The 15,527-nt window shown below is 31.1% G+C and overlaps 2 protein-coding genes across 10 annotated transcripts in view; one reads left to right on the top strand and one right to left on the bottom strand.

Annotated features, from left to right (window-relative positions):
* Positions 1 to 2,632, top strand: part of LOC123671357 (E3 SUMO-protein ligase PIAS2) — a 30,633-nt gene extending 28,001 nt beyond the window's left edge. For 7 of the 9 annotated variants that reach the window (XM_045605143.1, XM_045605144.1, XM_045605141.1 and 4 more), the window contains one exon: positions 1,447 to 2,632. In XM_045605143.1, the coding sequence (XP_045461099.1) occupies positions 1,447 to 1,742 (296 nt within the window). In that variant the 3' untranslated portion in view covers positions 1,743 to 2,632. The remainder of the gene's footprint in view (positions 1 to 1,446) is intronic. The other 2 variants (XM_045605145.1, XM_045605142.1) reach the window with 1 other exon arrangement.
* Positions 2,633 to 4,747: 2,115 nt separating this feature from the next.
* LOC123671358 (gamma-tubulin complex component 4) lies at positions 4,748 to 14,918 on the bottom strand. The gene is made up of 9 exons (XM_045605148.1): positions 14,597 to 14,918; positions 14,227 to 14,542; positions 14,010 to 14,169; positions 13,068 to 13,370; positions 12,728 to 12,986; positions 11,585 to 11,765; positions 11,315 to 11,522; positions 10,023 to 10,091; positions 4,748 to 5,051 (listed from the first exon to the last, which is right to left on the bottom strand). Exons 1-9 carry the CDS (start codon positions 14,802 to 14,804, stop codon positions 4,809 to 4,811), a joined length of 1,947 nt encoding a protein of 648 aa, XP_045461104.1. The 5' UTR covers positions 14,805 to 14,918; the 3' UTR covers positions 4,748 to 4,808.
* Between the last annotated feature and the right edge of the window lie 609 nt (positions 14,919 to 15,527).

Raw genomic sequence — 15,527 nt, 5'->3', positions numbered from 1 at the left:
CAATTTCCTAACTTTGCATAATTCAGATTAAAAAACTTTATCTTTTGATCTTATATCAATATAGTAATTGTTCTTGAAAATGATGATATGTAGTAATGACTTTGATTCTAACCCCAAATTCAAATTAGATAAGATAGAAGTTGTGGAAGAACATTACATACATCAGTGCCTTTTTTTGGCTTAGAATTTACATGTTTAAAATATCAAAAAATTTAGTGTTATTATACATTCAGTGGAAACACCAATAGGTTTTTTGGTATATAGTTTATTTGGGGAAATCGATATATTGATTTTAACTTAGACTCATTCACCATGAGTATTAACGATTAGGTATGTCTAGTTCAAATTTTCTCCAACATGACAGATTAATAATAATTTATTGATCCGATATAACATAAAGATCAGTCAAAACAATAAATGAAAAATTAAATTATAAGCATTAGTAGGATGAAAATAGGATTTCATAAGAGAAAATTAATGATAAACTTCAATTCATCACTGGGGAACATTGTTGTTGAAAAAAAAATTATAGTGGAATTGACGTCAATTATTATTATATAAAAGGAATTTTCCATCAGAAAGACCGAATCAATCAAATAATCAATGGGACTTCCCATTTTTATAGGCTATTATGGTTTTCTTCGTCCATTATATTTGTAATAATAAAACAAAGCAAATGTCAGGAATAGGACTATGTATTTCTCTTCTTTACAAACTCCTTCAAGCCAACTTTTCGGAAACAAAACTGATCCTTTTTTTTTTTTCGAAATTTTATACTAACGGAGAAAGGATTGTTTCTTTATCAATATCAATTTGGATAAACTGATGTGAAAATATTTGAAATTAATCAACTACAATCAGAGCACATGTCATGTAAATGAAATATTGTTTGTGGTTTATATGACATGTGCCCTTTGATTGTAATTGATTTATTTAAAATATTATTACATCAGTTTCGATTGTCTGTGTGAGTTTTTTGAAAGCCTTGAAAAAGAAACAGTTTTGTTTCCGAAATAGTGGCCTTGAAGGAGCTAAATATATAGTTCTATTCCTGACATTTGCCTTGCTTTATTTTTTTTTTTTATTCATATATAAATTTTGTAAGTATAATTGAATGCGTTATCAATAAAACAGATCAAATATGCTGGTGGTCTAATATGGTCCTCTTAAAATATTCAGTGATTCGCAATAGCTTCGTCTTTTTGATTAGATGGTGAACTACAGAGCAAAGCTATGTTTGATTATCACATATTTCTTTCATTTTTTCAAATTGATAATGAATTTGACCTATGGATTGCAGAAGAAGCAAGGCTTGTTAACATAAATAGAAATTTTTATAATACTCTTTGTTCGAAGGGTTATCCTTTGATATGGAAAAATTATATTTCAAATTGCCTGAATAATCATAATTTTTAAAGGTCTATATATATTTTCTATATTTTTCAGATACAACAAGTATTTCATCTAATAGTAACCAATCTCGCATGACGAATACACCTGGTCCTTCTTCAGTTTCAAGTTCTGGTTACCCACCCAGTCCAGCTATAATTTCTCTGGATAGCCCTTCTCCTCCTAGATCGCCACAAGTTATACCACAAAACCAACAAGCCTCGTCTTGCATGATGCAGTCTACTAATGGTACATTAAATCAGCAGTCATCAATGTATAATCCACATATGCCATTTCTAGATCTTGAAGGGGAAACAAACAACACAAATGTTAGCAGCTATCATCATTTTTAAGTTAAGTGTGATGAATGAGACTGGATTTATTAGGACCAAAGGACAATTGATTGTGAAATGGAAAGATGAACACCGAAGTCCCTGTGTACAGTACTTCAATTAATTTATTTTGGATTTAGAAGAGTTTAATATTTTTTTAAGAAATTAAGTTTTTTAAGTCTCAAAGTTCCCATTAATATTCAGTTCATTTCATAATGAAGGCAAAAATACTTGAAAATTATGCATAGGTATGACGTGAAATAATATTTTTCCTTCATTTGAAATACCATTCCAAGTGTTGTGAAGCATCTTTTTATGTAGATATCACCTAATTTAAAATTGTGTTTCATATTATCATTTTTATAATGAATAAATTCAAAAGAAATTATGTATTCAATAATGTTTTGTTATTTTTATAGTAATTGAAGCAACTGATTTGTAAAGAAGTTTTACAGAATGAAAAGGATGGCATGCCAAAACAGGCTTATCCTAAGGATATTTTTATATTCAAATATAGATCGAATATATTATAAAGAGTGAAATTAATTTCACATATCAAGTTAAGAGTAACAAACTTCTAGATGCATGTTATGCTTATGGAATGTTTAAAATTATATATTTGCATACAATTTTTTTATTCTAAAGATTATTATGAAATGTAATTTCTTTCAAATGACAGAACTGTGCTCGTTAATTTTTTTTTTTAACTAATGTGTCCAATAATATGAATATTTTAAATCATTCAATATCTAAATAAGTGTTAGAATGCTAGTTCAAATTTCATGTGTAATATTACTTTTTGTGGGTATAAAATAAGAATAATTAGATCATGAATCATGTTTTTGAAGAATATAAACATAAATTTATTGATGTCCATATTTGTTGTTTAAAATAAAACTGGTTTTGCAATATTCTGCTTTGAAATAATTTTAAGCTTTAATAGAAAAATAAGTGGAGTGCAGTCACACATGTGCATTGGCTGTGTACAGATCGAATTTATCCACGAGTGAAAAGTGAATTGAAAATTAATTACCCAACATTCAACACCGATGACTTGGAGGCATTCTATACTTCGGAGAAGTCGCAAACAGGTGATGAAACAACACAAGATACTTCGGCAACGGAAGAGGAAACAAATAATCAATTCTAAACAGTAACAAGGAAAAAACAGAAGAAGAAGGGTATAGAACCCAAACTACCTTCTAAAAAGAAAAACGAAAAAGCATCCCCAGAATTGAATAATCAACCAACAACACTCAATCCTTACATATTCAAAGAACCAGATACGCAAAAAACTAATGGACAAAACGCCCCAACCTCAAAACATAAACACTCGTAAAGAAGCAACAGATAAACACGCATCTGGAAATAAAAATACAATACACAAAACATTAAGAAACTGTTTCTCATGATTACACTACCCAACACAACAAGAGTACAAATTGTGAATTCATGGACTGAAATATTTCCAACTAATACAGATATAATATTGCAAACAAGACAAGGATTCATAGTTGAATCAGACAACACTTAAAACAACTTAACTAAAGCTCTTGAATACCTTAAAAAAATTATGACAACAAAAAATATAACATTTGACCCAACTAAAAGATCAACTACTCCGCTGTCATCTCTCATGTGGAGATAGAAATAGAAGATCAAGAAATCGCTGTGGCTCTGAACAAAAACCAAATTAAATATCAGTGTTTAATTTGGATTTCTTGATCTTTACTTTCTATATATATATGAAGTGAACGAATAACCCATAAAATTAAAACAAAATCGGACAGTTGATTTCCAAGTTAGGAATATTAGAAATTTAAGCCAATTCCCATGAATCACTCATATCTCCGAAACTAAAAGTCTTAGGATACACAACAATCTGCTTTTCTGAAAGGCCTGGAACACCTGAATTCACCACTCGTTACACACTGTATAACGGACAACATTTTGAGCATCTGCTGTAATCACCTTCACTGTATGTTATATAAAATTCCTAATTTTTACGACTCAAATGTGGACATACCCTAACATGAAACGAATATTTAAAGTTTATTCAAATTAAACGCCATCTAAATGTATTATTTTAACTTTGGAAAAGATAATGTACATGTAGCTATAACTCGGAAATTATGGTATTTAGGTATAGGGAACATTACATAAATATATTGACTTTTTCTTAAGAATTTTAAATTCTCAGGTCTCAGGGTGATCCATTTGGAATAAACAGTGTTCATTATTATTCCAGAAAAATGAAAGATCTGACAAAAATGTATACAGGGTGTTTCATTGGTAAATGTACATACGTTAACCTGAGGTAGAAATGCCCTAGACAAGTCCAAAAACACCTATATATAACAGGTCTGATCTTCCCCATAGCCGAGATACAGGTGGTTTATAAATCCACCAATATTTTCAATTCCTTATAACTTTTGAACCACCCAGTATATTTGATTGATATTTGGAACGAACAGTTTACTCCATTAGGTCCTTCGATTAATCTTTAAACTAATTGAAAAAATCAGGTCCGTATTAGAAAAATATGGGACTTTTCACAAGCTAAGATTCAACACCCTGTATAGTGGAATATTGAAATTTGATGAAAATATTCGTAAAGAGCAGAAAATTTTCAATTGGGATCAGTACATTTTAATGTCCCGCACGTCATTCAACTCATCGAAATTTTCGGCCAAAAATTTAGTTCAATAGTAGAATTTCACTAACTTCTCAGAAAAATCGTACATTGAGATTAAATTGGGAAATTTTCTATTCTTTATATCATATATAGGTTTTTTGGACTCGTCTAGGGCAGCTCTACCTCAGGTTAACGTATGTACATTTACCAATGTATACACCCTGTATACATACCACCATAATATCGGCAATCCTTGCACACCAAAATCTTTAAAAATCGTGCTATCCATTTCAAAGATAAATGAGGCGTTACATACTCAAAACTGACAATGTATAAAGCAATGTACCTAATTGTCTGGCCAGATAAGTTTGGCAAGCAGGTAAACACGATATAAATTAAATATGTATTTAATTGTTATTTTACAATTATATTCAAACGATATAAATACTTGTCTAATTTTTCTTAAAGTATTCATTAAAATTCAATTGATCTAACAGTTGAAATAGATGATCTCCCTTCTCTTTCTTTCTTAAGTGGAATAAAGTGTCCAACAAAGTTTCGATAAGACTATCAGCTCTTTTCTGGAAATCTTCAAGTTCTAGTACTTGTGGTTCTGTAAGATCTTCATCCCAAAATTTTGCTGTTATGGAAAAGTCATCACAAAGTTCTAATAGAGCCATTATATTTCTATAAATCTGAAAGTAAAAATTACACAAATAAGAGTTACTATTGAATATATTCATCTTGAGATAATGGCGTAGCTAGGATTTTGGTTTGGGGGTTGTTGGTTTTGGTGTTATTCACTAAACCAGTGATTCCCAAAGTAGTCCAGCTGAACCCCCGGGGGTCCACGGTGTCGTCAAGAACAAATACCTCGGTAAGGTTAGCTCCCGGCCGGCCAGCTCCACGGGAACCATTCATTCCACCACGGTCAAACACACTTTCGTCATTTTCGATTTTTTGATTCAATTTCTGGATGCGTGAACGTTATAAAATTAGATAATAATTGATATCTTATAGAGAAATGAAAGATCTAGCGAGTAGCAATTTTTCATTTACATAGGCTACATCTAGGGATCAATTTCAGGATGGAATTGAAGAATTTCATGCCGGCCGAGGAGATTTTCGTGATTTTTATATTTTCCGAATGAGCGGCCAAGATTGAATTTGAGTTCATATCATAGAGCAATAAGAAGGCTATAAATAATAAATTTATCGTACACATTGGTACCCAGCCAATGTGTGTGAGGGCCCAAATCCACGACCTGAATTGTATGATATCGTGTAGGCCGGATAGTTTTTCGTGATTTTCATGTTTTTCGAATGAGCAGCTAAAGATGAAATTCAGTCCATTTTATGAAGGATTGAAAAAGCCATAAATATTGAAATTTTCGTTCACATTTCTAAGGGCCCAGCTCCACGACCTGAATTGAATGATATCGTGCCGGACGTATAGTTTTTCCGTTTTTCGTGATTTTTATGTTTTTCGAATAAGCGGCGAAAGATGAAAAAAATTTAGGCCATTTTATGAAGGATTGAAAAAGCCATAAATATTGAGATTTTCGTTCACATTGGTAACTCCTAAGTGCCCAGCTCCACGACCTGAATTGTATGATATCATGCCGGCGGGATAGTTTTTCGTGATTTTCATGTTTTTCGAATAAGCGGTCAAATATGGAATTTAGTCCATTTCATGAAGGATTGAAAGAGCCATAAATATTAAAATTTTCGTTCACATTGGTTACCCCTAAGGACCCAGCTCCACGACCTGAATGGTATGATATCATGCCGGCGGGATAGTTTTTCGTGATTTTCATGTTTTTCAAATGAGCGGCCAAAGATAAAATATAGTTCATTTTATGGAGGATTGAAAGAGAAATAAATAATGTAATTTAAGTTCATATTGGGTACCTCTAAGTGCCCAGCTCCACGACCTGAATGGTATGATATCATGTCGGCCGGTTAATTTTCGTGATTTTTATGTTTTTCGAATAAGCGGCAAAAGATGAAATTTAGTACAAGTTATGCAGGATTGAAAAACCAATAAATATTGAAATTTTCGTACACATTGGTAACTCCTAAGGGCATGAAACATGAAAATCGGCATGAGATCATACAATTAATGTGAACGAAAATTACAATATTTATAGCTCTTTCAATACTCCATGAATACCATTCAGGTCTTGGGGCTGGGCACTTGGGAGTTTCCAATGTGTACGAAAATTTCAATATTTATGGCTTTTTCAATCCTTCATAAAAAGGACTAAATTTCATCTTTGGTCGCTTATTCGAAAAAAAAGAAAATCACGAAAAACTATCCGTCGGCACGATATCATACAATTCAGGTCGTGGAGCTGGGACCTTATGGGTAAGTAATGTGTACGATAAATTTATTATTTATTGCTTTCTTGTTGCTCTATGATATGAACTCAAATTAATTCTTGGCCGCTCATTCGGAAATTATAAAAATCCCGAAAATCTTTTCGGCCGGCATGAAATTCTTCAATTCCATTCTGAAATTGATCCCTAGATGTAGCCTATGTAAACGAAAAATTGCTACTCGCTAGATCTTTCATTTCTCTATAAGATGAACCTAATTTCATTATGTTCACGCATCCAGAAATTAAATAAAAAAATCGGAAATGACGAAAGTGTGTTTGACCGTGGTGGAATGAATGGTTCCCGTGCAGCTGGCCGGCCGGGAGCTAATCTTACCGAGGTAGAACAAATGAGGGTGCACGAAAATTTTTCTGGTTTTGATTGTAAATAACAAAAATATCGGCTTGGCTTTACTCACCAAGCTCCCCAATTTTATTTTGTTATTCCAAAATATTCAACATTTTCAAATAATACCTGGATTTTGCATAAATGTTATGTCTAATATCTTTACAGAATTTAATTTTATAGTCTTGGTTTTTCCAAGCAATTTTCAAAAAAAAAAAGGTAGAAGATATACAGGGTGAGTCTTTGACTTGTACATATATTTTAACCCAAGATTCCTGAGGTCAAAAGAAACACTTTTTTCCTTTACCATTTTTTCCAATTCGGCCCGGTTAAAAAGATACAGGCTGTTGAAAATCGTTAAAAAAATGTGATTTTCGGCTATATCTCGTAAATGGTTGTATCGAAGGAAATGATTTTTGAAATATAGCTTTTTTTTGATGTGATACATCTTCTCCGAACACCAGATTCCATACACATTCTTCTGTTTCTTTGTTATGAACATAACATACCATAAAAATACCAGAAATTCGAAGAATCTTCGGTTAAAATATATGTACAAGTCAAAGACTCACCCTGTATATCGGTACACTTATATATATATATATAGTGGTGTACTTATCGGTTTTGAGTCTTCCATTACAATTCTCTTCAAATTTTTTTCTATATAACTTCTTCTGGTCAGAACAAAGATTTGTTTTTCTTCGTGTGATAATCGTTCCAATTTTTTCTTTGAACAAACCAATACCCAGCAAAAGATCAATAATTTTATCATTCCAAGATCTTGCTGATCATTTCTGGCCATGAGTAGCTTTCTTAAGTTAACATACTTCATTAGCATTTTTTGCCTCACTAAATCTAAAAGGTTGCTCCATATATATTTCAGAAAACTTACTTTCAAAAATATCAATTGATCAATCTCTCAATTGTTTTCTACAGCTGGCCTAAACAACAGTCTTATAGTTAAAAGTCTGACCACTGGTGCAAATGTTTCTCCATAATCTTTTCCCTATTTTTGAGAAAATCAGTGCTACCAGTCTGGCTTTATGACACTGTGCTCTACTGTCAGTGCTGTCTGCAGATTTCTTCAACTTGAAAATCTACTTACATTTCACCACATTTTTTCCTTCAGGATAATCAATTAGCTTCCATGTTCCATTATCAGCTAATGCCGTCAGTTCCTCCTATATTACTATATTATTATTATGAATATTTGATATCATCATATCTTGTTGTTTTTCTTTCTCTCTCTAGATATCGTCTTTCTTTTGGAGATTTTTTCGAGATTTTATTCTGATGAATTTCTCTCTTATTGCTAAAATTTTTTCAGAAACACCATAATTCCTTATGCTATTGAGATTTCCTTTCATAATTCTATCCACATTTTGATCTGGAAGAATATGAATTTCCCTCAAATTAGTTTTCAGTCGAGTATCTTAAAAGTTTGTTCTTTCTGACTCAATGAAAACTATATCTTGTGCTTCGATAATTTTCATAGGATAACCTTTTGAATCTGCACAGTATCCTACAATCATATATTGACATGATCTAAACTCCCTCAGGAACTGCATTTTTTACCGCTACATTGGGAGATCTGTTTTTCAAATTGCAGTGTTCATAGGTTCGGTCCAAATATCTTGTTGAGATTAGCATCAAACAGCATACATCAATTTTTTTGAATCAACGTTCTATTTGTCTGTTCAGCCACCTCATTTTGTTGCAGTGTATATGGAATTGTAGAATGCCATGAGTTGTTAAAAAATTCTTGAAATCAATATTTTTTTTCATGTGTATTTTCTACTGAACTTTTGAACTTGAATAAAACTTCATTTTATGATATGAATCCAGAGATTAGCAACATACAGTTTACCAAATTTGCGGTAAACTCAATAATTCCTGTTACATCACAATCAGATTCATCGACAATTTAACAGCCCATCTTATCGAACAAAACTTTCTTGATATTTTCGGTAATTTTAGGGAATCATAAAAATTTGTTGATTGGAAATATTTTTTTTTTGTTTATCTTAATCAAAGTTCATTGTTACTTTTAATATTTCATTAGATTGAATTCTATCATTATTTGCGATAGAAAATCAGAGACCATTCTTGATTCATCAATATGTGATGTAACACCTTAGTCAATCAACCAATCTGAGTTGAATTTGTTCCTTCACTTCTCCCATCTTTTTTGTGAAAAATGGTTGCACATCTGAAATGATCATCACTGAATGTGGCAAAATAACTTGCTCCACCTAGGGATTATGTTCTCATGGGGTGCAAACATCAGAATGCACAAGACTAAGTAGATCTTAATTTGATGAACTTGTGAAAGATGTTGTAGCATGTTTACTTTTTATTCATATATCACAAGGAGACAGTTTATCAGATGCATTGAATTTAATCCCATCAACCAAACTCTGAGACATGAGCATTTTCAAATCATTTTTGAATTTGCTCATATCGCTGGTGCCACTTTTCATCTTCGCTTCTCTTAGTTTCAACTTCAGCTGTTGATTCTGTTGCCTTTTTGAATTATTGAATGCAATAAAATTGTCCATTTCTTTTTACTCTCAATGTAAAAACTCGGTTTTGATTGTACAATTGGCGCATGAATGAAAAAGCGCTGAAAAGCTCCTGAATCCACGTCAGCGCTTTACTCATTTTTATTTTAATAAAGATGATTCAACGTAAGCCTTATATAAATTTTTAACGTTCAATAAACGCAATTTTTTATTTATGCAAAATCTCAGACAGATTCTTTACTTTTCTTTATTTATTGTATTAATATCAAAACAAACTTGAGATGATCATTTAAAATGGAACACTGTCTACTAGCTGAATGCAGTATCTTGGCAACAACAAAAAAATTATATGGTTCCCTCAAGAGCAGATACATATTAAATAACTTATTGAACAGAACGTCAGATTATAAATGTACTTACTCTACTTGGAACATTCATATGTACTGCAGGATCTTGGTACAGCCTGTGTTTATTTTTATAGATGTGACTCTGAAATTTGAAAAAAAAAAACATTATATCAAGATTTAAACACTATAATTCGAAAATGTTCAAAACTCTGAGCTTCACAATGGTTTGAATAAAAACATGTAAAATCTCACATATTCTTTTATTACTTCCTCTTCTTCAAAGAATATCTTAACACATTTAAAAATTCTGATTAAAGATTTGCAGGATACAAATCTGGTTACAAATACAACGTTTGAAATTTCATAAATCAGAAACAATTACTTTTAAGACTTTTTGGTTAAAGACTACAGATCATAGTGGGGCAATTTCATTACTATGGCTGGTTTTAGAGTCACGCTGACCGTCAGCGCTGAAGCCTACGCGCGTACCAACTAGAAACTCGTTTCAGAGTCACGCTGAACGTCGTGAGGTAGTCATGCCCAACCACAACTTCAATCAAAAAACCAGTATCAATATCGCGATTCATTGTTGCGTTTACTGTCCCCGTCAGCGTGTACGTTTTACGTAACACAGTAACGCTCTCTGAGCTCGGTAGCGTGTCAGCGTGGCCTGGTCAGTGGCGCTGACGCGTGGCGCGTACGCGCTCGATTCCTCAGCGCTGACGGTGGTCAGTGCTGAGCCGTCAGCAATATTCTAAAACGCTTCATAAGTAATCATACATATTGGCCTGTCAGCGCCGACGGTCAGCGTGACTCTAAAACCAGCCTTAGTTTCCAGAAATAATTTTTTTGAAATTTGATTTTAGCCTTTCAAGCTAAAAGATCGGAGTTGAAAGCTCAGAATAATATAATACAACACTTACTGTACTACACATTTTAAAATATGAACTGAAACTTACATTCCAAATATATATGATGAAAATTACGAATGAAATTCAGGAAATAATAATCAATAGATACAGGTCATTATTTATTGTCAGTGAAAAACCTATTTTAAAGAGTTTAACTGAATACTTGGAGAAATATTAGAGGATGAAAAAAGGTCAGAATTATTGCACATTATAAATATATTTGACTCTTTTATTTAATTTCGTATCTCGTATGTATGGAAAGCAGAAAAATCTGGGCTTGACAATAATATAGGAGATGCACAAGACATAGAAATTATGTCTTTAACATAGCTACATACTGTAGATATTTCCAATAATGTTTTGTATCTCAACACAACTCATTGAAATTAAGTTGAAACCAATAATTCTGTTTCTTTTAATCAAAATGAAGTGAATATAAATAAAATATGATTACCTCATCTTCATCCAGTATGAAGGTTTTAGATAGAAGATTGCTAATGAATATATGGTGTTCCCTAAGGATATCTTCCAGTTCATTAGCATTCATGATAGCTTTTTCCAAAATGGAGAAATTAGATTCAATAACCACAACTTGTAGATAGTAATGCAGGTTATAAATCAAAAACATTAAATTGTGCCTCAGTGTCCATAATCTGCGATCTCTTCAGAGAATATTAAATTATGTAGTATAATAATAATAACAAAATCTTAGTACTTGCCTTACATTTTCTGTTTACCAGATACTTGATTTTGCCACAGCCTGTGGAGATTCATCTGAGTCTTTTTAAATCTGAGCAAATAGGAAAATAACTTATTATAAAGTTCCATAGCCTTGGGATGAAATACTATGTGTAGAGGCCATTTTATATCAAAATTCAATTCTAAACGAGACCATAGATTAGAGGCTGAAAGAAATTGAGAAAAAAAATCATTGCATTTCAAATTGATACATTATTTCTGGAATTATTCAGAACACTTCTCTTTTGATTTTTTATGGAACGAAAAAAAAACAACCTATGTTAGCAAACCCGATCGGGAGCTGAAGCAGATAAGGTATTATTGTGAGAATTTGCATTTGTGTTGAACTTCATACTGATGCATATTTTTCCATTTGTTAAAAAAATTTTGAATAACGAAATTATACATCATAATTTGGGGAAGTAGATCTTCATTGATCCCATATCAAATATCTATTGATTGATTGATGATCAATACTCATACTTAAGGTTTTGCCTCCTTCATTGCATCATATTTTTCCATTTCTGATGTTTTTGTGATATAAGACATTGATTTATTGATTTGTTTATTTTTTGATTATTTTATACATGTTATAATTTATTAGTTAAAGGCCTCGGTGCCAGTTTTGTACAATTTATTTGTGGTCTGAAATAGATTTAAAAAAAATTTGCTTCTATAAACTATCGGTTATAATAAGCAAAATTTATTGGTCCCTTCAACATCTTATAAGCCATATATACTGTATACTATCATCCCATTAACATTTTGCATATGTTTCATTTTGAATAATTTAATTTTAGTAATTAATATTTTTGTCCATGATTGATATGAAACATCATCCTTATATCATAATTTACCTGCATTCAATACAAAAAGTTCTTCCCATCACATGCAAAAACTATGTAGTATTATATACTGAATGGTTAAAAACCATGCAGAATCGTTTCTCACGGTAAAAGACCAATAAAATTAGTTTTCTGTAGTCTCTACTATGGAAACATAGGAAATATACAGTGTCAATGGAGTCTATTTCTTGTTGGATGGTTGTTGCATGAGGCAAATCCACATTGACTTCTCCAATAATGAAATTAAAATTTATATATTTTTTATGCCTATGTCAAATACTTACTTATCATATTTCCTTCTGTAATAACTAATTCAAACTGTTGATAACTTGTATCATTATCTCCATATAATTTCTTTGCAGTTTCTATGAACAAGAAATTTAAATTGGCCATATCTTTATCAAACATAGCATCTTGAGATTGAACTTCTACAGCAGTTATGAACTGTTGAAATAATTCTCCTCTTCCAAGGGCATAATAATCTCTTATGAGCTGTAAGTGTTTTCTTATATTTCCTTCTTCGAGCATTAAGGATAGCATAAACTGAAAAAATGATTATAACTTCATTCTGGGGAACTTCATTTTTCAAAAACAATTATGCATGAAAAGTCAAATATATTGGACCTTTGTTAATTTAAGCCGACATTCTTCAATTATTTGGGCAAATTCAAAATCACTAAATGTTTCATTCTGCAAATCTTCAATTTTTGTAGAGAAATCCATTTCTTTTCCATCCCAAAAATCTCTACCATTATCTATAGTGTTGAAGTCATCAGTTTTTCTTTGTGGATTATTATTTAAAATCCAAATAATTCTGCCCATGAAAAGTATACTTTCTACTATATCTTCATTGATAAAGAGAGGAACCATTTTCCAGTTAATTGAAAACTTGTTAACCCTTGTAGGTATTCTCACTCTTATCCGTTTCTGAAAATTAAAATGAATTTTGAAATTTGAATATTAATTTGTAACTGTAAATTCATGCTGTGCCAAATGAGCAGAACATCCCAAATATGAAACAAATTCATTTTCACCAAGCTTTATGTTGAATCTACTATTAAACAAGAATAGTGAAATAAAGTCCATACATATTGAAATAATATCTCTGAATAATCAATATCCTCTCATATTATACATAAATTTTTTATGCACAAATATTTAGTTTGGATCAACTGAAATGAATTTTCGATTTTCTTACGATATAAGATATTTTATTTTTTACATTTCTTGTTTTGTGTGTTGTAGTAAGTTCTATAAAGAGCCCTAGTCTAAAATTTAGGAATAATTCGGTAACACGTTATATCTACATGTATTTCTTCAGTTCTATCTAACTCCAATGCTATTGACATTCTAATCTGATTATAGAGATATATTAATAATCAACTGATTTTCCTTTCAAAAGAATAATACAATCATTTTTTGAAGGTGAAAACAGTTTATTGAAGAAAAAATTCTCATTAATTTTGTCAGTAAAAATAGTAAAGTTGATGAACTATAAGAAATACAATCCTAGAATAATATTTATATATTTATTACCATGAACAAAATAAAACCATTAATACTCACTGTTGAATTGCAGTTGTCAATTTGCTCAGAGTATAAAAAATTTGAATCTGGACATTTTTCATCTCTTATGAAAAATTCATTGTAAGCATCTACTATTTCACCGTAAATTATCCAATTGGAAAGTTGGTGAAAGAAAGTTATATTTATGGTTTTAATAATTCTGAAATCATATTTTTCTACATAAATTTACAGAGAATTCAAGTTTTTTTCAACTCACATCTTAGCGGCATCTGATGTCATTTCATTACCGCTATATAAATATTTTTGTAACCTTCCAATCAACAAACACCCATACAGATTATCAGCAATAATCACCTCAATCATGAAATTTAAATCATCAAAAAGAACTTCATACTTATCAACAGTACTTAAAATATATGTTAATGGAAGTTGTGGATTGTTGAGATATATATTTTCTAATTCAATTATATCTTTTCTATAAGGTTCCAATGCTTCATGCATACCACAGGCGAAGCCTTTAATGTATAGTCCTCTAGATACATTTTCATATTTTAACTTTGTTTGGTTATTCTCTATGAGAATGTGTATATGAAATTTAAAATAAAACAATTATTCAGAATTCTCACCTTTCTGCTCATATAACTTATTATTTACTGCATTTATGAAGTCCATAATTTTATGATACTTCAGAGGAATTTCCTGAATTTTCATTATCAAATTTTTTTCTGCTGGATGTAAGAATTCTTGCAGTTCCAATAGATTTGAGTAATGGGACAAATCATTTTTGGATGAATGGGACTTATTGAATATTTGGAATAATATCTCGTGAATCATTTTCAATTTTTTTGTAATAATGAATTATAACTTAATTAAACAATCGGTTCCCATTTGAATTTTTTGTTTATATTTAAATGTATGCTGATATGTTTATATTTAAATGTATGACAGTATTTGACATTTTCTGTTTCTGCCATTTTTCTTCTTCTTCTGTGCTTGAAATAGTGTTTGGCTTTTTTACCATCTACACATGTACTGCGTTCGGCAAATCCACACCGGTGCAGAGCAAGCGGTGTAAGGTGGGATCGGTTGGTAGATCACGTGACCACGATGCAAAAGAAGCGTGCGTGTTTTGCGGAATGATAACGGAGCTGATATCAAAGAATATGAATGTGATCTGTGAAAAGAAAAATAACAATGTTTTCGATTGAGATTATTGAAGACGGTAAGACTAGTTTAAGATGACTAAAACAGACATTTTAGACTAGATTTAATTTGATGATACCAGGATGTATTCTTCATCTTGAAAGGAAATAATCCCGAAGACATTGTTGATGAACTTATTGAAGAAGTTGGAATTTTGTAGACATCGAAAATATGCATAATGAATCAGAAAACCAATTGAAAGAGAATTAAAGAAATTTTATATTGTATTATTTGAACATGGATGATTTATCCGCTGTGATGCAATAATGTACCTTGTAAAATAAACCTTTATTTTTAATGATAAAGTAATTTCCTAAATGCTTTCAACATATACAAACATAAGAAAAACTCAAA

The sequence above is a fragment of the Harmonia axyridis genome, chromosome 1 (assembly GCF_914767665.1).
Source record: "Harmonia axyridis chromosome 1, icHarAxyr1.1, whole genome shotgun sequence".
Classification (NCBI taxonomy): Eukaryota; Metazoa; Arthropoda; class Insecta; order Coleoptera; family Coccinellidae; genus Harmonia; species Harmonia axyridis.
The sequence above is the reverse complement of the archived record's forward strand: the minus strand, read 5'-3'. Positions and strand labels throughout refer to the sequence as shown.